This window comes from Chlamydotis macqueenii, chromosome 3, assembly GCF_036417535.1.
Source record: "Chlamydotis macqueenii isolate bChlMac1 chromosome 3, bChlMac1.mat, whole genome shotgun sequence".
Classification (NCBI taxonomy): domain Eukaryota; kingdom Metazoa; phylum Chordata; class Aves; order Otidiformes; family Otididae; genus Chlamydotis; species Chlamydotis macqueenii.
This window is the reverse complement of record NC_141558.1, coordinates 75,393,159-75,416,819: the sequence shown is the minus strand read 5'-3', so window position 1 is coordinate 75,416,819 and position 23,661 is coordinate 75,393,159. Positions and strand designations below refer to the sequence as shown.

General features: G+C 36.0%; 1 protein-coding gene across 1 annotated transcript in view; it reads right to left on the bottom strand.

The window, feature by feature from the left end:
- The window catches only part of GPATCH2 (G-patch domain containing 2), a 127,018-nt gene that overhangs the window by 5,281 nt on the left and 98,076 nt on the right, over positions 1-23,661 (bottom strand). Inside the window, exon 9 of the mRNA XM_086744834.1 lies at positions 10,564-10,646. Coding sequence (XP_086600960.1) covers positions 10,564-10,646 — 83 coding nt within the window. The remainder of the gene's footprint in view (positions 1-10,563; positions 10,647-23,661) is intronic.

Here is a 23,661-nt window from a genome sequence, read left to right as displayed (position 1 = left end):
CTGACCAGCACAAAATTCAATGTCCAAGACTTCCTTTCTTTTCAGGCCCCCACAGGCAGATGCAATTTTCATACAGATGAGTCCCTGACACTGCCTGGCATACACAACGCAGGCATTGCAACCTTCGTAGTTACACTTTCTAGCTCTAAAAGAAGGAAAGAAAAAAGGCTATCGTTCAACAAAAGTTCCAATAAACCTCGCAGGTAAAATCCTGGAAGTGAGTTTTGGTCCACTTTTCACAAGTGATGGCAAGAAATGGAGCATCATTCCAATGAATGTCTGTGGAATGATTAATGGAAAAACATAAAAGGGAAGAAAGACCCAAAAGATCTGCCAAGCAGGAAAGAGCAAGAGTAAGAGTATATTTCATGACATCTAAGAATTGGAAATATTACACCACTCATAATGCTGCTTAGGCAAAGACAGCAATGCTGCTGGAATGGTATATGCAAGGCACAGCCTGAGACAATATAAATGGCTTTTTTCTTAGTCTATTTGGGGGGAAAAACCCACAGACCTTTTCCTGGAACAGATGTACCTTTCTATATGAATGTCAATTCTCAAGATAGCCAGACCTACCTCACAAAAAAGATACATGAAAGAACAATCTGTACCCTGATGTGTTACTTAATAAACTGATGTTTCTATTTTTGATATTTTTTGAAGTAGCTCAATGTTGTTTTTTCCTGTGGCTGACATATAAGTACTTCTATAACGTATACTATAACTATTTTTCCTTCCACTGTACGTACTTTTCTGACTCCTGTTAGAAGACTGAAACCTCCCCTGAAGAGCTGTTTTATTCTTATATACCACCAGATTAAAAAAAAGAAAAAAAGAGCAGAAACCACCATAAACATGGCTTCACAACTCACTTTTGGGTAAACAATCAAACAGCATACACTGCCCAAAGCATAATGTGTTTGCAGGCTTTGTATTGCAGCAAGAATAAGGAAATGACAAAAACTCATCCAACTTGCCTATATTACTAATTGACTAATGACTCCTTCTTGCAAATGAGGTGAATATGGATACCTTTTTTTTTTTTGACTGTGAAAAATATTTAATATATGCAGGTAATTCTTTTGCAGTAGAACCAGTTTTTATATAAATACTATCTATATCTGTCTTTAATATTCCTGCAATTTTCACTCATCGTTTGAAAAATTAATCTGTAACACTACACATTTTACTTGAGTCAGAAGAATATGGACAGTGGTACTGCTCTCTTCCTCCATTCCACGACTCATCAGCAATCGGAAAAAAACCTTGCATTGCTGATTGACTGCATGACAGGAGAGAGCTCTTAAAAATCATGCTACACTGTGTGCTATTCCCCTGACCCCCATTCCTGTGCTTTGGGCTTTTATTTTCTAATTAAAAGCAGTAATTGTCCTTGCAATATTCATCTTCAAGTTCAGTTTTTAATTCATGCCTACGGCACTTCTTGGACTAGCCAGCAGGGCCTGTTAGAGAGAATGATCCAAGCACACTGGCCTTGAAAACGGCTGCACTACCTCTGGGACGTGTTCAGTCCTGACCCACCCAGGAGCAAGAGCAAAATCAACCCATTACTTCGTCCCACAAAAAATAATGATGCAAAATCAGATTAAGAACAAAAGCAGGGGTACATTTTTCTAAGCTTATTGTTGTACGAGGCTTTGTGGGGTTCCATGAGTCATGAGGAAGTCTCTGTACTAATAATTTGTAGGAATCTCCTGTGCAGAGCCTTTTCTTTCTACAGACTGAAAATGTTTTTAGCAAGCGTAACAATTTGGTTCCTGATCTACCACACGAGTAGTATCCATGTAGAAGTGGCTGCCATTACCCAAGTGAGCAGAAACACTGAGGAACAGTAGCCTGCTTGAAAAGATAGCATTGTAAAATACTTGCACTTATGTTCCTTCTCTTTGCAATACTGCCAACCGAAATAAAACAAATTATTTTAAGAAGGTCAATCCTCAGACTTATGTGTATATGAAGAGACACACTTCAAGGTCCACACGTATTGTGCACATGACCTTAACACACGCAGAATATGGAACCTATGAGTAGAAAGAGGCAAAACTGGGAAGGAGAAAACAGAAAACTCCTCACATTTGTTTAATTTTGGTATGATATTTATGATGGCATTAAAGGCAGGTTTCAATGAAAAATAAAGGTATGTAATTTTTTCTTAACAGCTGTTGAGACAGGTATGTCCTGGTTAAACAGTACACTAGCATTCAGCGCCATACCCTTGATTTTACAGTGATTGCCATGAATTAATTTAATTCCATCTGTAAGCTAAAATCAGATCAGAGGTCTAATGCTGCTGCAGGCTCCACATCTGTTTAATCATTTTTGGATACAACAGCTTGCAAAAGTTCAGGTTTTAAATTTGCTTCATATTTAAGAAACCATGTTAACACCAGCATACATCATCATCAGCAGGAAACACATGAGCCTATGCACAGTTTTGATCTGACAGATCCATTTTATTTGCAAAATGCGTCTAAAAAATTTAAAAGCTCACCAATTAAGTTATCATTTATTACAGAATAAAAAAGGAACTGTGACCCCATAAACCACTATTGTGACAATATTTATTTGCCTGGTCCAATTGCTGGGTAAGACTAAAATCAAGCATGTTTGGTTTATACTGGGGTGAATAACATCAGAATGCAGCTAGGTTCAATCTCTTAAATAACCCTTACTTAAGATTTTTTTTTTCTTTTTTTCCCAGTTGTAAGAAACAAATGAAGGTATACTATAGTAATTTCATCTTTGGCCACAAAACTATTTTTGATCTTAAGAAAACAGGGTTTTAAACAGTTCTGAGAAAATGACACTGTACATAAATATAGTCTTGGCCTTTCATCTTTCTTTTATATGATTAAGACTTGTGAGCAGAACAGCAATGCCTTTGCAGAGCATACCACAGCTATTATTTCCTCTTCTATTGCTCTCAGCAGCCTTAAATCCTTTAAATCCTTTCCTAGAAGGATCTCTTTTTGCTTGGGTAATTTTTGCAATACATGGCCTGCTAACCCTTACCCCCTACCCTGGATCTCACTTATGTCTATCACAGCAGAGTCAGTCTTTCCACCTCAAATCTTCCAAGGAGCATTGTGGATGGTAATTCACTTGCGTAATTGGCTCAAGAGATGAAAATCTTGTATCTGCCTCTCTTAGCCACTAATCTATCCAGCTGACTGCAAGCCTAATTGGCAGCTTGTTTAGTAATTTGGCTCCTAAAGTGTTGTATTGATGTTGGATAAACAGCCAATGGAAGCAGAAACGATACATGCTGCTTCACTTTAAAAGCTAGTGCACTTTCCCCCTCATTTTCTGAAAGCATTTAATATTCCATCTATTCTTTTTCTTCTCTGACTCCTCACTAGACAGATGAGCTCAGAACAGTAGGGACTGATCCTGATACACAAGACAATTTCACAAGGAATGTAATCAGAATAATACGTTGCTGCAGTGTGTCTTTTTATGCCAGCTTGCTCTAACTAGCAAAATGGGAATCAGGCTGCCGAGATGTTTATATACTTAAAACTGTTTTGGGTAATTGTGCAGTCAGCATCGTATGCATAGCCAACAGCCATACGGAGATTTTTAAAATCAGTACCTGCAGTGGTTTTCAAAATTCAGTAAGCTATGGCTGTATATCTTGAGAAGAAAACAGTTATGAAAATGCTGTATTATTTAGACAAATATTTGAGGTTGCATTTTTATACCAGGCTTTTACATATCCCTCACACTGAGCTAAGACCGTGTCTAAAGAATAACCTTAGAATGATTATAGTTCAGGTGAGTCTGCTTGCATTGTACTTTTTTTCTAGCTAGCAGAGACATAAAAATAGCAGAGAGGACAGAGCTATAACTTCAGTAGGTGTTGGAAACCTCCATATTTACTCAGCATCCACAGCAGAATTTTGTTAATGTCTGTACTGCCATGGTTTCACTCCTATTTCTAATTGCAGCATGGGTAAATGCATCCTTTCTTGCAGCACAGACCCTAGATCTAAATCCATTTTCAACTCCCCTGAATATATAAACATAAATCCACATATAGATGAAAATTGAGAGACTGAACTTCAGGTTCAACTGGTCATCCAGTATCACAAATCACTTGGAAGTGAATTTGCAGGTGCTCTTCTCCTTCCATGCTTTATTGGACCACACTGTGTAGTGTGTAGTGTTACACGAGTGTAACCGTGCCCATTCAGTCCTTACTACTACTAAAATTGGTTGGGAAGAGTTGGAATTATTAGATTTCCATTTATCCCTCTGTAAGGGGAATCCCTTGAATACCAAAGACTGTCTTTTCACCTGGGTGCAAAGCAGGTCAGTTTTACACCTTGCCTACGTTGACAGAAAGACTGTCATCGGATAGCATTTTAGAAGTGTTCTCACTGGGGATCATTCCAAAGTTCTGCTCAAACCCCTCAAAACTTGGCAAAATTGTTCCCTTCTGATAAGCATTCCCTCACTTTTATAAAAAGACTTGTAACCTTACACTGAAACCCACAGGGAAAAGATTTACATCACAGTAATAGTCTCAAAACGGACAGCGTGGTTATTGTTAACTTCAGCAGAAAGACTGAGGATTAAACTGGTATTAGGACTATGCACATTATAGTAGCTCTAACTGATCTAAACCAAGCTGGGACGGATTGACAGGATACTGGAGGTGAAGTTCCACATCTATTGCCTATTCTGTGACTATGTGGTTGGAGTATCATCTTCTATCAAACCATCTTAATTTTAAAGTTAAGGTTAGTTCATTAAAGCTAGGCAAATACATCTGCATATTTTTTTACTGTGGGCTAAATAACCATTTGGCCACTTGTTTACGCAAACGCTCACTATGATCCCTCTATCAGTAATGAAGGCATCAGAATGTAAAACGCAGTAATTACATTAGCATTGGTAGTGTCAATATATAGATTGAAGGGTAAACTTAACTTACAATCACAAAATCAAAATTTCCTCTCATCGTAGTGGAAATCAAAAGCTAAAATTTTCTTTATGAAATCCAGAGTATAACAGGTATCTACGACAGCTTTTATCAGTAACTTTTCCACCAATCGCCAAGATTTTCTAGAACAACAGAAAATAGAATTCCAAGCTTTCCTGCACTGGAAACTTGATCCATGAATTTTATATTCTCACATCATTAAAATATTTTCTCATCTCTTAAGCAGTTATTTTTATTCCTCTGAAGTGGCAAAAACCTTCTACATAAAGCTATCAGGTTTATGCACAGGCCTCCTTCCTTATTCAAAAAGTAAATTACATGCTAACAAACCTTTAAGAAAAGTGATTTTTGCATAATCTATAGCAGGGTCTATTTGCAGCAGTGCTCCCTATTCCCTCGGGAGAAAGAAAAACGAGTCATCATCAGCTGAGAGGTTGTTGTGGAGAGCTGGGATAAGAAGTTCTATTGACTGGGGAAAAACTACATACAAGTATTTCCTCCTTGTCCATTTTAACTCCTAAACCTTCTCTGGTTAACAGAAGTCCTTTGGTATGACCAACCTAAAGCAGACTGACAGAAATGTTGGGTACTGCTGTTATTGGCTGAGTTCTAGGAAAACTGCACCATGTTCATTAGCCCATCTGAAAAAGGTGATGGTTCTAACAAATTGCATCTAAAATGGAGGCAGCTCCTCTCTGTGAGGAACCACTATATTGTGGTACCTGCTGGAGAATGAGCAGAAGTCAGCATGTAAGTGACCTGGAGGATGAGTCTCCCTACCAACACCTCTCAGTTTCATGGAAAGCTCAAGCATATAACCATCTAGTAAGACATCTTTGGAATTAAAAAAAAAAAAAAAAGCCTTGTTTAGTCTTTTTTGAGCAGAAATTTCTTATATATTATATTTAAGGATGCTCTCATTGGTGATATATTCTGTTAAGCTGGTTTATTATTCTTGAAAGTCCAGAACTCCATAGAATCATGGAGTACCTCAAGTTGGAAGGGACCCATAAGGATCATCGAGTCCAGATCCCAGTGGAGGCAATTTGAATGCTTTTCACAACCAGAAAGAAACAGCTACCTTAGGAAAGACTCCCAGAGTAATCTGGGCAATTATTTTTGAACCTTCTATATTTCAGAAGATGACAGCATTTATAAAAGACAGGTACAGTCATCTATCAACATTATTCTAGACTTGGCTCTGTGTACAGTCTGAAGAATATCGTCTTCTCTCTAGATCAGGAGAAATCCACCAGTACAAGGTTGGCTCTTGTTGCATTGTGGATCTTCTGAAGTTTGCTACGGAACCCTCCTCATTACTGTGGTGTTTACATGGATGGGGCCCTGTCTGAACCAATGACCTCAGCTCAACATGAAAAGTCTTTTGCTCTGCAGGGACAGAAGTTTCCCAATACTGGATGGCACTCTGATCTTTTCATTTTGGAATTGATTTAGTGAGACGATATGGTAGTAAAAAAATTAATAATAAAAAGAAGACACAGAACAGAGGCCCTAAAATTTAACCTGCTGCAGAAATCAGCCAATCAAGAAAGAGTATCCATAGGGTGGATGATGAAGCTGTGTACCCCAGAAAGGACTTTGGTAGACTAGAAATGGCACAACGCAGTAAGGGTAAGTGTTCACAACACATGTCAATGTTGTACTGCCCTGTGAAAAAGGATTTCTGTCCATGGAGTTGTACATTTAGTAGACATCTATTAGTTTGTCTAGAGTTTCAAAAATTTACTGCCAGTTCATCCAAGCACACAGAAGTCTACCCTTTCTCTACAACCATCTCACTAAGTTGACCTTCACCACAAACTTAGCCTCAGCCATCTCTGTTATCACAGTATAATCACAATCTTTTTCAAATCATCATTTCGGTACTGCAGATATTCAGGTCTGATTTTTAATTGCTGACATATTAAGCATCAGCAAAATAGTTTGCTTAGCTGTTTCATTGGCAATTTTTAAAAAGGAATGAAAACATGTACCCTTTTGATTACCTTGTTAAAGTGAGTCATGATGGCATTATAGCAGTGCTCAGTATTTCTGCTGTAATTAAGAATCTGTCATATTTTTCATTAAAACACATTCTTTAAAATGAGACTTTAAACTTGGTAGTTTCAATCAGTACCAGCCTGAAGTGTAGCATGCAACATGCCAACTAGATAAAGAAAATGACATCTAAAATTTGCTTTTGCAAAATGTATTTGTTAAAGTGCCCATAGATGCACAATATTTTTTATCTTTTATATGCACATTCCCTGTATTTTAACTACAAAATAGCTTAATCTTTTTAAAATCAGTTTTTGCAAACTGCAAACCATGGGCAAAAAGATTGTTTTCAAATAGAAATAAATGGCTCTTTACAAGGCATATAAGTAAAACTTAAGTTTTGTTCTGAATCAAAATTTCTACATTGTGTAAATTAATTTGTTAACATTTCGCAAATGTGAAACAGAATTTAATGGTTTTTTTTTCCCCAACATTTAAGATTTGGAGATTCCTTATAAAAAAAAAAAAGAAGAAAAAGAACCTAAAAGGTCTTGGGGATTTAACTGATCGAGGGGGAAAAAAGCTTGTACAGAAGACAACAGAATCAACACGAAAGGAACTGAGGCAAATGCATATTCAATGTATGAACATAGTGTTTAACACTCTATAACATCTACTGGGTTGATGAGAGACTTAAAATAAGTAATCTAAGATTGAAATTATTATTCCAAATACACGTGTTTCAAGTAGCAACAATATTTTGCAGAGGGTGTCCTTTCTTCTGCATACAAATTCTTTTTTTTTTTTTTGTTTTGTTATTATTTTCATTAATACTGAACCTAGTTTTGGTAAGGTTATTTCCATGATAATGTATTAGCTTCTCTAAGAGGTTTTTATACAAACTTGAGGGTACTGTATTGCTGCAGTGAAATACCTCTGGGTGTCATACAAAATAGCTCTACCAGTCATAGGTAAGCAGAGAGGGCATGAAGTCATTGAGAATGACCTGGTCCCAAATTTGACTAGAACCACTGAAATAATATTGCTTTCATGGAAGCAGCTGTGCAAGAAAGATATTTATAATGTACAATACCTTATTCTTAAAATAAATTATAGAAAGTAAACAATTTTTACTAGTATATATTTTTTAGTTGATAAACTATATAGATTCAGTAACATGTAGATGGGGCTGTATCAAGCATCCACAAACTAGAAAATTTATCTAAGTAAAAAAGACAGAATAGGATACTGTCTCAGTACTGTCAGCTCCTAACAATCCATACCTATATTATCTCCCATTTTCTTCATTGCTTTTCCACACAGCTTTTCTTCACCTTTACAAATAACATTTTTGAAACTATAAAATGCTCTGTGCTGCTCAAACTTTCTTGCTTCAATAGTTTCTCATTGCTGTACAAGTAAATCTACATGCTTTGTTACTAATACACACAAACCTATTGGTATGTGACTTTGACTCCAGGCTGAGAACAGGCTATAAATTTAGAAATCAATATCTAACTCTATCAATATTCATTTTACTTTTTCAACACAAAATACAAAGGTGAAAGAGCAGTAAATAAGCTGGAGTACTGAAATAAATTGGGTGTTCTTGTCACAATTAATAAATGTTTAACCAATAACATTGCTTGCTACAGAAGTCTATGGCTTTGTAAGATGTCTGAAAGTAGCAGGTGCTACCCTTGTGAGACTCAAAACTAGAGAACGTTTCAATACTTCATTAGGATCACTAGTCATTCCCTTCAGCACTACTGAAACTAAACATAACTGACCATTTTCAACACAGTGCCGAGTGCTACAAGAATTAATTTACCAGTGTAATTTATTAAAAACATGCAGATGAGAATTTTGAAAATACTTTTTTTTTCAATGGATTGGCTCATATTAGGTGAAACTTTGCTGATTTGCAGCACATATAGCTCAAGAAAATATTTGCAGTTAATGACTCATTTACAGCTAGCTTTTCAGGTTTCACTATGATGTTAAATATGGGCAATTATTAGCAGAATGCTTCTTTTAATTTCCAACTTTTGTTCATGTAAATATACAACTTTTGTCCTTTCTTTCTTTCAAGACAGAAGTTAACAAATTCTTCCACAGAAGAACTAGTCCTTCTGTTCCTGTAACTTAGAATCACAAAATCATAGAATCTTAAGGTTGGAAAAGACCTCCAAGATCATCAAGTCCAACCACCTTAGCTAACTAAAACTACTGACAGGAAAATAATCAAACAGTGATCTTTCATTTTGATTCAAATTTGCAAATGCATTTCCATTCTAAAAGGAAACCCTGTTTGTTTCATAAAATGTCTTTAAAAACAAACAAGGTCTGTGATGGATAAACAATAGTTTATAGCAAGTTTTATAGCAAGCCTTTGAGAAAACTGTATTGGCTTTGCAAAGTTACGCAGAGGAACCAGCTTTTATAGTAAAATACTGAATGCTGAAAGTCCAAGGTAAACTGAATAATAAAATTAATTTCATGATACTTCATACTCTCTCAGTACAAAATGACATCCGCTAGTACTTGAAAGTTGTGAAGTTAAAATCACCTTGTAGAAATAATTATATTATTCTCTCTTCAGCCATTAAGTATTTTTCTTTCTCACTTCACATATGTTCAGAGTCTTAGAAGCTGACCCATACATTCTCTTTTTCCGTACTGCTGCCACTAAGGTGCTTTAATAACACTTCTAATATTATTCTTGGTCTATTTCCTGCCACTGAGGTTTAAAACAAAGAAGTTTCAGGAGGGGGAATTCAGTTGGAATACAAATATTAGGCTTCTCCAAAGACATCTTTTTAGAACAGATTTGAAGAACTGTATGGGTTGCATATGTTGCTATAGTAATTGATATAAGGCTAGGACATGCAATTCAGATTTCCATATTGGCAATATATAAAAAGTTTCATACAGGCACAGACACACAATCTAATCCTTCCAGTATGCACATATATAATTAATACAACAAACTGATAAGAGTCCTATAAATCACTGCTAAGTATTGAAAAAGTAATTTCACAGCTCTGACATCAGCAAAATGCCTCCAATGTTTGTGACCTCGCATGTGTAAAATTCTTTCAGAAATGTGCTTCCAAGTGCTTCCCTGTTTAATATACAGCACTAATTTCAAAGCTGGGTTTCACAGCCTTATCGCCACATTTTCAACTGTTTGCCCAAGAACTCACATCCTACCTTTATTTCACAGGATATTTATAGTATTCATATGCATTCCTCAAGAAAAAACAGATACCTCATACCTTCTAACTTGTAATGCTTGAAAAGACATAAGCAGTAATCTTTACTCTTTTACTTTATTCTCAGTATATGAAAAAAGATTTATTCTCCTTAAAGAAGCATTGTGTTACAAAGTACTAGAAACTGGAAATGTTTGAGGGATAATTAAGAGAGTCTATTTATTTATTAATCTGTATTAATAAATAAGGATAGCACATATGTGAAGTTCTATGGAAAGTTACTGAATTTATCAAGCATTTCCCCAGGTCACTGACCTACTGCTTTGTATTTAGAGATTTAACATCTTGTGTTTTGTGTTCTGTCCCAGGAAAATTGGTTACCTGTGGGTCCTGGCAGGGGAGCAGCTTTCCTTCTCCGTTTGATGTCTCCCATGCACAATGATCCTAAATGTACACTGGTTTGCCTGCAAGTAATTATAGGAGAAAACTATTAACAAAGGAAGAAATCTGCCACATAAATACACAGCTTGTATAATCTGAACCTATATCAAAACATTCTCAACCAAGATGAAGCTGCACAGGGAAGCTACCAATCTTGTTTATATCGAAGCGTAATTATGTTTGTTGACAAGCACTCAGTATCTAAATGCAGCATCATAAATTGTTACTGGAATGAATAATATAAAGGGAATGCTTTTTAATTTTCAAAATTGGCAATCTTTCTAGCTCAACATAAAACAAAAACACTGTTGCTCCTGACAGGAAGATAACTAAGATTAATTATCTAAAGAGATCACAATACTGTTGGTAGGTTATCAATTGGCTAGTAATGCCTGACTGTCAGAACAGCATTTATTACATGAAAAATATTATCAATTTTTTTTTTTAAGGTAAGATGAAGAATGTATGAAAAAACATGAAACAGTAAACTCTTCAAAGGTACATGAAATAAACCTGTAGCACACCAGTTTACCCTCTTCTAATTCACTGGCAAGTTGTGAGAATGACAACACAGAAGCACAGTATCTGGTATACTCAACAAACGATTACAAGCTTATACTTGGGAGACTGGAAAAACGGTGGAGCTGTAGAGGATGGCAAACAAGCAAATCTTATTGCATTAAAGCCAGCTATTAGAAGTCAGGTACCACAGAAAAGGTTAAATTTGGAATTTTCAAATACTGAATTTTGGAATATAATCTTCAACAACAAATATAGTTATTATTTTTCTTAAAGTAATGTCAGTGCCTGTAGAATGTAATATATATAGCCAGCATCTTTTTTTGAAAAGAACTAGAACAGAAGGGGGGGGGGAAATGCAGTAATTTCTAAATTCCACAATTTTAATATGTTTCCGTAAGTGTTACTGAGAACTGTTTCTGTGATTCTTACCACAGAAGTGTAGTAAATTTTGATGAAATTAAAAGCTGAGAATTGCATCGGATGGTTTACGGTAGCATAGTAATACTCTGTCACTCACAGGATCTGGTTTCAGTGTGGATATTCTCCTTTACTGCATTTATAAACTTTTAAAACCTATACTGCTTCTAAATTAATAAAAAATGGTTGTATATAACCTCAGATCTGCTCAGTAACATAGAAGAGTGACAATAACACCTTGATGAAAAAGATAACAATGTACAATCCTCTACATACTTATTTTAAAAAGATACAGTAAATTAACAAGTACTACAATTTATTTAAATAGTAAAATATTCCAAGAAATTTAAGTTTTGCACAGAAGTGCACTCTGGCTTCACCTAATGAACATTAGCACTTATTAACACTTATTTAATTCTCTTTGTTCTAAACCAGATGTTTTTTGTGCCATCCTTCTAAGTTGAAATTGTGTCCTTTTTAACATCCAGAAACTGAATAATACAACTACTATATATTAACATAGTGATAAATTCCAGTTCTAAATTTAGAAAGACATCAATAAGTGTAACCCTTCCATAACTGATTGTACAATAAAGACAATTAATATTTAAATACAATATGGGGAAACAATTATTAGAGAAAAATATTTAAGAGATTTATATAACATTGATATTAAACATGCAGAATAAGCTGTGTAGTAACTTAGATGTTAAACTTTGTGCAACTCTCCATTTTCCGAATTAAAAACGGAGAAAATTGCCAGGAATACGAGTAGGATGAAAGATAAAAATTAATAAAGTCAGGCAATTGAACCTGAAGACCTGAGCCACAGCAGTAACAGCTAGCAGTGTTTGAGTTATTTTACCCAGAATTGATTATCTGCTACACTACATTGAGATATCTAGATTATTGATCTGAAAGATTATGGTACTGGGGTCCCCCCACTTTCCCTCCAGGCACACGGAATGGAGCTGCAACAAATAACACTAAGTAAGGACTACTTTGTTATTGTTGTCACCCTTCATGTAGAACATAGCAGTTACTTTTTAATTTAAAATCAATGAACGTCTGAAAGGCAGCCTTGTTTCTTCAGCATAAATGAATCACTCGCCTTTGCCGAGCACAACCACCCGATCACCAGCCAAGGTGAGAGTGGGTATTTCTTTGTTGTCAAAAATTCTGTACACCACAAATAAATAACAATGTGCTAGAGCACCAATTGAGCTTTGGCAAACTTGGCTTTATGGCCACTAACATCAAACATTGAGCTAACTTGCGATTCTGAAGTGGCATTTACTTTTGCCGGGTCTTAACACTTGATGTGCACTGTCAATGCAGATCACAGCAAAACAAAGTGGTTGTTTTTTTTTTTTTTAAATTTTATTTATTTTTATATATATATATTTTAAGAGGAACAGACAAGAAGTATCACTGCTCTGGAACTGGCAGGTCAGACAAAATGAAGTGTTATTCTGAAGCTGTACAGTACATTTTGAAATGCTTGTAACGGGGGTATTATAAAGTAGGGAGATCTCTGACCCTCAATCAGGCTAAGTTCAGCATTATGTTTCTTAGCATTAAATCAGAAGAGCACGGATTACAGAAGGGAAGAAAGCTATTTGCCTGACTTCTCTCTACTTACCCATAGCTTGCTTCCAGCTATCATTTATAAATAGTGCTCTGGAGGGAAGCTAGGCATTTTATTAGGGAAAAAATAAAACTTGTTAAGACCACCTTGCCTGAAAACTTGGCTTTTGACGTGCTGGTGACAGGGACTAGAGCAAGCAGTGTCAAATGGAATAATTTTTAAGGAAAGACAACAGGAACTTGTCGCCTCATTGTATGCATTTACAAATAGAGGCTTTTCAGAGTATTAGGCCTAGTTAAAGCTGCCCTCTGGATAAAAAGTGTTCCCAAGCAGCCTCAGACAAGCTTGGGAGACAAACAGATGTGACTATGGTCCCTGGCGTTTGGCAAGAACACTCACTGTCAATAAGAAAAATATGAGCATGGACAGGGCATCAGCTGCACCGTGGCCGAGCAGGCCTGCAAGTGTCATAGCAGCGGCAAAGTTGTGGCAGAGGGAAATAAAAGGGCTGCAAAAGCCAGGCTAGTGTGAACTTACACTAGCATGCCAAGAATTTTTTATTGTTGTTGTTGTGTCATGCCTCAACATACTAAACAAAAACACTGGAAAAGCCACTGTCAATTTTTATTCATTTTTCATCTCGCACACAGTGTTTAGATTCTCCTTTCTATGAGAATCTAATTTTGAGGCTCTTCTTTCTAAGAAGAGCCTCAAAAATGAAGAGAGACTGGGAAAGCAGTAACAACAACAAAAGCTACAGAAATAATAAATACTACATACAATAAAAAGTAGTTTTGATACAGCAAATACTTTCACAGAAGCAATGATATGTAAAGCAATTCACAAGCATCTATATATTCTTGCGACAAACATTCACTCTGACAGAATTTTTGTTATATCTTCCTTAAATAGTTGCAGTCTCCCTACCATTTCTTTTTTCAAGGTAATTGCCCTTACTATGGTAATATGTTTAGAATTCTCTTCAAGCTCTCAAAACATTTCTATCCATGCCTACACAACATAATCTCTTTTTCTCTAATTTTCATAGCTCAATAAACAAATACCTTTGATGACTGCCTCTTCTGCAGTTACACATGTTCACCTCTCCATGATATTTGTAATTGGCTATGTCAGATTTTTATCTACCCTCACCTTTGCAGCCAGAGGACCATTTGGTTACATTCCCCAAATAAATATCCTGTTCTGTGAGGGAACCAATAGCTGCACTGCATTAATTGCAATCAACCTTCTGAGAAACTGAGCACAAGAAGTGGTTCTTAACTCCTTCATCAGTAGCTATCACCGTTGCTGCTATCTCAGTTCTAAGTTCACCAGTCCAACCACTGAGAAGGATAATACAATAAAACGCATGTAGGACAGCAGATACTCCTGAACATGAGTTCTAGCTCTCTGGTTTATTACATGCTTCTGTTACAACTATCACCCTATGTGTAAAAAAAAAAAAAAACCCAAAAAACTCCACACCAGAACAAAATCCCAACCCCCCCACCAAAACGCAGCCCCCCCCCACCCCGCAATTAAATAAGCCTAATAAAATTCAGTACTTGCTCCATAGTCTCTTCAGGAAGATGCAATGAAGACCCAGTGTTATACAGCAGGTAGCTTCACATGCACTAGCACAATGGCCTAAACTAGTGAGACCGTCATCTCACTTGGGGGAACTCTGGGTACTATTGTATTAAATACAAGATGTTTGCATGTTTATTTTATACATCTCATTGTAACAACATGTCTGCTGACCACTTTGCCTGTTGTTAGCAGCTGTCACTTTCTTTGCAAGCTGCAATGCTTTATTTGATATCAGCGCAGTTACTTTTGTTGGTGCACTGTAATTGTGCCAACAGTTAGAACATCACTGAAGGCAAACTCAATTTTGTCCCTTAGTATATTTGGTGTCAAACCACTTACCAGATCACACTACATTGCTCAGATTACTTGTAAATAACAAAGGTGATGGTTTTATGCTCTGCTTGTGTCAAAAATGCATAAAAGTACTGATTACTAACAAAGGCAGATGTGGACGAATGTATACTTTTGTTTAACAGTATTTATTAAATATCTCTACTCTAACTTGGAAAAAGTCTATGCTGCATATTATGATGCAATAATATTTTCAAGAAGCCTGATTTCTATATCACAATTAGATTAATTGGTAATGATCAATACTTGTCTACCCATTATATTCCAAGTAACATCCCTCTCACCTGAGGAACAAATCCATGGTAAATAGTGACACACCATTCTGCCACAGTATCAATGCATTCCTGCAGATGGCTGTAGAACTCCGCAAGTTTATCACCGCTCAATGCTTCAGCTCATGGAAAGGCTCGAAAAAAGTTTGTGAGTGAACTTATTTCACAAGAGATTACAATAAGGCAAGAGCTGACTGGTCTGCATTTTAGAAGGGACTTGAGAGAATTATTTTGAAGGAGAAATCTGATTGATACTGTCAGTCCTCCGTCTTAAAATATAGATACAAAATAGATATGAATATGGATCTGATTGAAGAGGGAGTGCAGTGAGGACCATGACTCACTTTAAGCTTGAAATGACTGGACAATTTCTTATAAACTGAAATTGAGTAGGGAGTGTGTGAAGCAATGTTCACAGCACCAGTTAAAAATTAAAAAAAAAAAAAAAAAGAAAAAAGGACTGGCAACTGTGTAACAGAGAAGCAAACCAATAAAATTATTTAAAAATTGGAATGTGTGGAACAGCTTAACTTTATAAAATCAAATAATAATCCCAGCAAACCTCCCGTTATTCAAGTACCTTTTACACAAAAATATCACAGAAATGGTTCTCATATCCTTACACAGAATGGACCTATAGTACAGATGAACTCACTTCTTACATGGCTTAAAATGCAGACTCTGCTGTACCAGGCAGCCAGTGGAAGTGCACCCAGGAGCACTGCTTAAATAAGAGAGCTTGGATGAACTTTAACTCTTACTGTACCTTCCTAAATCTGTCCAAGTTGCAGACAATGGCTTCAAGAACATCCATGAAACATCCACAAGAGTCCATGGAACAGTTTAGCATCAGTTTAGAGGTAAATACCATTAAAAAACTGGTATATATGTATTTCTAAATGTCCAATCACACTATTAGCTAATTAGATAAGGTGAACACAAAATCCTACATTTTAATTTGACTGAGTCTCCAGAAGTATGGATTTAATCAAAGATATCACGTCAAACACACGTACTAGGGTATTGGTGCTGTAAATGTGGGAAGACTATTCTGTGTTACCTAGGTGCAATGAATACTTATAATCTTTACCTTTGGCATGTATCTCAATACAGCCACAGAAAATATGCATGATGATTTCATAATATTACAGTGAAATACACAAGGCATATTTGTTTTTCAGAAAAAAAACACATGAAAAACAAGCAGCTAACGAATTTTATAAGGAAAGGTTTCCCTTTCCCTTGTAGCACGCAGCTTGGCCAAAACATGGACACAGTCTCTGGTCTCCATTTGAACACCTAGAGAAAAATAACACAGGCAGTAATGTATATGCTCCGTGGACAATTACAAAAGGATGCCTCCTTGTCCATTCCGAAGAAGGTACCTACATTCTTATGCTCTCTAAAACATGTATAGTGCATATGCACTTCAAGCAGATGCACAGGACACTACTTTGAGGTCAATGTTTCTGAGAAGTACATGAAGATAGATAAGAGTGAACAAAACAGTTGCTTTAACAATGAAGATCTGAACTCCACGTCTCAGTATTATGATATAGGGTAATCTTGAAAAACAATCCAGCAATGTTTGGTTAAGAATATTTGCAATAAACCTCAGTTACTGAAAATTTACCTGACTTCAGGTCAATGTCTGAATTTTGTTATTAGTCACAGAAACATGTCACATGCATGTGTGCCTGACAGCAACGCAGTCAGTGTAATAAAAGCCTCAGTGCTCACCACAGTCTACACCAAAGCTACTGTCACGGCTGCATTCCTGGTGAATAGTTCCCCACTTGATCCTCTCAGTGAATTAGAAGGACTTCACGGCTTTTATGGAACCCGTGAAAGCAGCATTGATGATATGCAGTATAAAGAGACAGATTCCTGGAAATAAGAAACTTAAAAATCTTGTTTTATAGTTTGCTTGATTTTGTTTCTAATGTGTGAAATAATTCACAGATTCATACATATTCCCTTATGCTAGCTTTCTGGTGGTTGTAGAAAGAACCACGACCACCCTCCCCAATTCCAGTGTTGACAGTATTGAAAGGATTTCTCTCTTGGCTAGGAGCAGTAGGCTAATACTGCTGCAAATTAGTCTTGTCTACAAAAAATATTAAAAGTCTTTACAGAAACTTTGCATTCTGTGTTAATGAACTGGCAATATGATAATGCATATGTAGTATATATATCGATTTTTTAAATGCTTATGAAATTGAATATATATTTCTTCCTGGTATCACTTTTCTCAGACACCATTCAGGTGAAATCAATTCCACACTTGATTCCTCCACATCCTTTACAAACAGTAAAGCTTTTCTTCAGACCTGTCTAAAGAATGACATCATCTATATAACAGATTGCTTCATCTGCCTCTACAAGTATAAAAAAACCCATTACATAACCACAAGTGCTATGTACTTTATTTTCCTTTTACTAAATCTTAAACAGATGTGATAAAACCATGCAACTCTATCAAACTCCTTTCATACTATGCCAATCTGTTCACAACATACCTTCAAACATAAGGGTGACATACCTGTATTACTGAAAGTCCTAGGGCAATCCTCTTATGAAAAGAATGCAATCTTCCCCTGGCCCCATCAGATTATCTCATCACCTAATACTATATCCTAATATGTTCCTTTCTGTTATCTTTTTCAGCACTTCTAAGTGTCATTCAGATACAGAAGTAGTCCAAAATTTTCCCGAACTCTATAAATCTACACACTCCACTCCACATTGACAAAATTTTAGCAAACACAATGGCAAATAAAACTTATGTACTTCATTTGTGAATTGAGCCTCTAAAAAAATTTCTGTAGTAGAAGGCCTACTGCCCTCAGAAAGGATAATGCATTGTTTTTTCTTGTTTCTAATTAGTAATTTAAGCATATGTTCAGCATTTAACTCTAAATGTTTGCCTTTTCCCCAAGCTCTAAGACAGCTGTCCAAGATGTGAATGCCAGAAAACATTTAAATATCAACATCTGTTGAATTATGTTAATTTAGTGTAATATAATTGGGCATGAGTTGGAATTGATCAAAAGTATATGAATTACACAAAGGCAAATCCAAACCAATATCTTGGTGTACAAACAAGTCACCAAGGAACACTGAGCAAATAAAACAAAAAAAACCCCACTTCTGCTAAAAATTAAATAGGTAAAACCTACAGGTTTTTTTTCAACAAATGACATGATTTCACATTTTCAAGACAGGAAATGAAGATTTATACTCATTCAGAGTACAAATTTTATATTCATTCAGAACATTTCTAAATATTTTTGACAGCAAGTTCCATTATTATTTTGTGACAAGTAACACTTAATAAAAATGAATAATGCTCATGTAACGGTGAAACGTAGACAGAAAACAGGTTGCAGTAATAGAATACATCCTGTTACAGGACAATATTGTTTCAAAAATTCTAAAGCAAATATTCTTTGGTTTCTTCTTCATCTTCTGACAACATTGTTCATATCCACGAGATATAGGCCCTGACCCAGCTCTGAAGTGATCTGGAAAATACCTTTATGACTTGAGCAGTAACCATGGGCTTGAACAGATACTTCAACAAAAGAACACAATAGCTTACTCAGCTACACTATTTATTCCAGATATTTCTGGACACATATTTGTTTACTAAGTATGAAAAACGTATTGTGTTGAAAATACCTAAAAACCCCCAAATCTTAAAGTTCTGGATTATGCTAATGTAGAGTTACTTTTAAAACAGGTACAGAATAAGAAGCAACACTAAAAATCCAAATATCTGATACAGTAGCTTAAAAATGGAGGAAGGAAAATGTCTTATCAGGTTGGACGCACTCAACCTGTATGTCAAATTCTTTCTTTAACTCTGTACTGGGAAGGCGAGCAAGCATGGCTAACTGGAATGAATTTGGTCCACTGTAACAGACCAATAATTCAATTAATGCAGGTAAACAGCCAGCACAACATAATGATTTTCTATCAGTCATTCAGACCTAGATCTGGACCAGTGATGTTGAAGCTTTCTGTCATATTACAAACACTGTAGTCAGTCCTTAACCTACTGCCTTCCAATCAGTTCCAAGATACTAACAGCTCTCCAGCTGGACCCCAACATCACTCTCCTCCTTAGTCTCCTTCACTTCCCTATTTTTAATACTGTGCTTGAGAAACAACTCTTCAAACAATTTTATTGTCTGGCCAAGATAGTACAGTTATAATTCAGTCACAAACCTCATAAACAAAGACATAATTGTATGCAAGCTGGGAAAAGGGGTTAAAAAAATCTCCCCAAAAATCACGAAAGCTGAGACTGAACATTAAACAGATTATGCTTCCTAAAACTCTACATCCATTCCCCTCAGTAACTGTCATGCAACTCCATTGAATACAAGGAATCTATGTGTGTAGGAGTGAATGCAAAATTTGACATCCTAATAACAAAGTACAGCAAGTAAGAGAAAGTTAAAGAAACACGGACTTTTTTGGGTCCTTTTTAGTCTCTAAATTCTTTAATAGCAAATACTTCAGTCATGTCCTTCTGCTCTATATTATTAATTAGCAAATTTGGCTTGTGGTTTTGTATTTAATTAGTTTTGCCTTAAAGATGCAATGAAACTGCTCAGATCATATGGAAAAAATATATTTCCAAAACAGAGCATGGTCTCTTGAAAATTTCTGCTACTTCTGTAAATATTTTCATTTTGGAAGTTGAGTTAAAATATGAGACTTTTAAAGACACCTAGTGACTAATGTTCATTTAATCAAAGGATACTTTAAACCTACCCATGAACCAATACCGAGGCTTGAAAATTTCCATAAAACTAGAGCATCACATACTGGCTACATTTTGAAATAACAATCAAACTGTCATCACCCCACCCTCCTCTCCCAAATGAAAATATTTTCGGGACCTTATAAATAAGGGCATAGCATAGAAAATTCAATCAGGAATTGCCCACCTGCAAAATGGCACCATCTTTTATTCTTCCCAGAGAAGAAAAATACCAAACCGATGGAATAATGTTGTCCCTGAGGGTGACAGCAAGGGAGGAAAGCAATGTGTCCTCAAATATTCACATAATTTAATCTGGAACTGCAAATATTATTAAACACCAATCATAACAGTACAGTTACTGCTTCATGGCACTCCAAAGAGGAGATAAAACTGCTTAGTTGTTAATTTCTAATGATGTAAACACATTTGGATTTTAATATTATATCTGAATCGCCTGCATTATTAGCTTTGGGGTTACAAGATATTAACTTGCTACCTTTAAAAATTTTACACTTGAATTAAAAGATGTATTTAAATACTACTTACTTTTGAAATATTTTTGTTGGGAATACGTGTTCATGTGATGGCAGAAGTGAATCACCGAGTAAAACAGCTATGCATTCCTTAGCTTTACTGTAGTGTAAGTATGTGCATGTTTTCATGTATAATTTTCAAAACCTGGCTGAATTTACCTCCTCTGGTGTTGTAATTTCATTCCGCAAAAGCCGCATTAAACAATTACAGTTCTTGTAATTAACCAGTAGTCTAATGTACAGTTTTCTTATCCCACTCCATTAACAGCTGCTCAAAAAATGCAGTAATTAATGGTTTCATTTATTTTTGGCAAACCTGCAACTCGACAAATAGTTTTGTATCTGCTGCAAATTAGGACCCTTTCCCAAACAACAGATGACACGGTGGGAAAGAGGGAGCAGGCAGAATCCTTGCACACCTTTGCGTCTTTAGAAGATCAAATAAAGAGCATCTGTAACACTATTTGTCACATCTGTGTAAAAAAGTATTATGATCTGTATCATGAGATGAAAATGAACAAGTGCTGTACAAACGTACAAATAGGAGTTTCCCTTCCAACCTGGGAAAGACAAAGTCTTCTTTCATACCAAAGCAATAGTACACTTTTGAAAAGCTCATCAGGTTTGGTGTCATTTTTTCTTTGGAGCTTTCTTTAAATACAAATTCATAGAGAATACTGTTAGTTATAAAAACTGAAAATACTTGAGAGTCATCCTCTTGCACCAACACAAGGCACATATTTAAACCGGATTGAGAACAACTAGGGAAACGAGGGAAAGAGACAGTTGCAGAAAACATGGGGAAGTTACGACTAATGTTCTGGGTTTTTATTGACACATCACTGTTTAGTAGCATCTGACATATTTCCTTTATGTAACCCTTCTCATGCTACTATTGGAGTCTGCCTACCTGAATGTCTCCTCCACATGTGCAAAGACCTGTATTTCAGTCTGTGCTGTTCACCATGGCAGGAGAAGACTTCTTGCCAGCTTAAAGTAGAGCAGCAACAGATGATCATTGGATGATTGTCACACAGTCCTCCTTTCACATTATAGTAATGGCTGAGTAGGTGGATCCTGCTGATTTTTTGAGAAAAGGTACTACTGCTACCACAAGTTATGGTGTACTCTGCAGCCACAAGAAGTGGCAAACTACTTCATACTAAGCCGCTGCTACATTGACTCATTATGGCATCAACTGTATGACCAAGCGGAAAATATTAAGTTGCTTAAGTATTCTGGTTATTCTGTCGAACAAAGGTAAAAGTACTTTATAACTTCATAGGGTGTTGTGAGGATAAATACATTAACTATTAAGAGATAGGCAGACAGCTGTGTGATGGAGGTCCTCCATATATTTAACAATACAATCACAAGTTCAAAATCATGTTATAGCAGCTCAGCAAAAGATCGTTCAACGCTGTCTCCATAGCTGACCAAATGAGTCTCTTAGCCCTGGGGAATCTTCTTTAGGTAGAAATAATTTTTATAAAATTTTACAAAGGTGACTTAAGAAAATATGTTTCACCTCATGATGGGAGCAGGCAAACAATGAGTGCGTGATCAGCTATGGCAGCTCAGCTGCCAAGCAGCAACTTGTTAACTCACCATAACTCAATCATGTTCAATTGTTTGCCCACAGCCTCGGGCTACAGACAGACATTTGGTCTGCTAACAACTGTGCCAGATGAAGACATTACTATCCCAAGCTATTTGTTATCACACATCTGCTGGAGATTATCATCTCTACAGCCCTGCCGGAGGAAGAAATCATGTGAGCACTCCCTAATATGGTTTGTACAAAACCAGCCAATTTAATTTAAATAGGCGAGTTGAGCTAACCAGGCTGGTTTTGCCCAAAGCGTATTAAAAAATGCAGAAAATAAACTTCTTTACTAGCAAAAGAGTAGAGGATGAACACAAGCAACTGAAAGAATTAACACCTTTAAGCAGTATAGCTGGATTGGGGAGGGGACTGTTCCTGTCCTAATGCTGATAGATAATGTAAACAGGTAACTTTTTCAAGGCTATACAAGAGAAACAAATGCAGCTTCTAAACTAGTATTATCTACTACCATTTATATAATTTAAATAATTAATGAGAAAACTACATATTTGCAGATTAAAGCTTATGTGTAAAGGTAACATAAATATATATCTATATATTTAAATGTGTTGAATACAGAAGATCACATGTGTTGAGCTGTATGAGCATGATATAACCTGTCCAGGTTCTAAGTTTTGTGGTGCAGGACCTTCCCCATCCTTAATAGTTGGTTCATCAGTAGCCACACCAACAGTTTTCAACAATCTAGTTATCTTGCCACTAGTCTAAGCTCATGTTAGTTTATATAGGATTGGCTCATTATTATTAATTTTGTCAGAAGTAACCTAATACAAGCAACCCAGTACAGTAAAACTTACCCAGAAACTCAGTATTATTCAACCATGAAGAGACAGCTGCAGACCACTGCCACGCTTAGAGCTCCACACCTTTCTGGTGTATTTACAGAGTAAATTATTCCACAAGTCACTAATACAATATGAGTATTTACATATTGTCTACATGCTGAGACAAGAATTGTGTTCAGTCATCCAAAAGAGGTAAGAAAAGTCAAGGTAAGCAGAGAAAAATGTTTGTGTATATACATAACAAAAACCATAAAAATGTCTTCCAGAAGAGCAAACAAAAATGTCCCACAACAAGAAATACAGTTGTGTGAAAACTATACAAAGAAAGACCCAGAGAAATTCAGTCTTGCAATAAAAGCAAATTAAACTGTATTCTGGATAAGTATAATAATTTTATACAATTTCCAATACTTACCTACTGCTGCTATTCTATCACCACATTTAGCAGTAAACAGTAAGAAAATATAAAGTCACAGCCATTACTTTTTATATGCCTCTTTTTAAGGAAGTTACTCATCTGAATTACTCTGATGTGTCAACAGTAATAGTTTAACACATGCAAGAACTAATTTAGAGTCA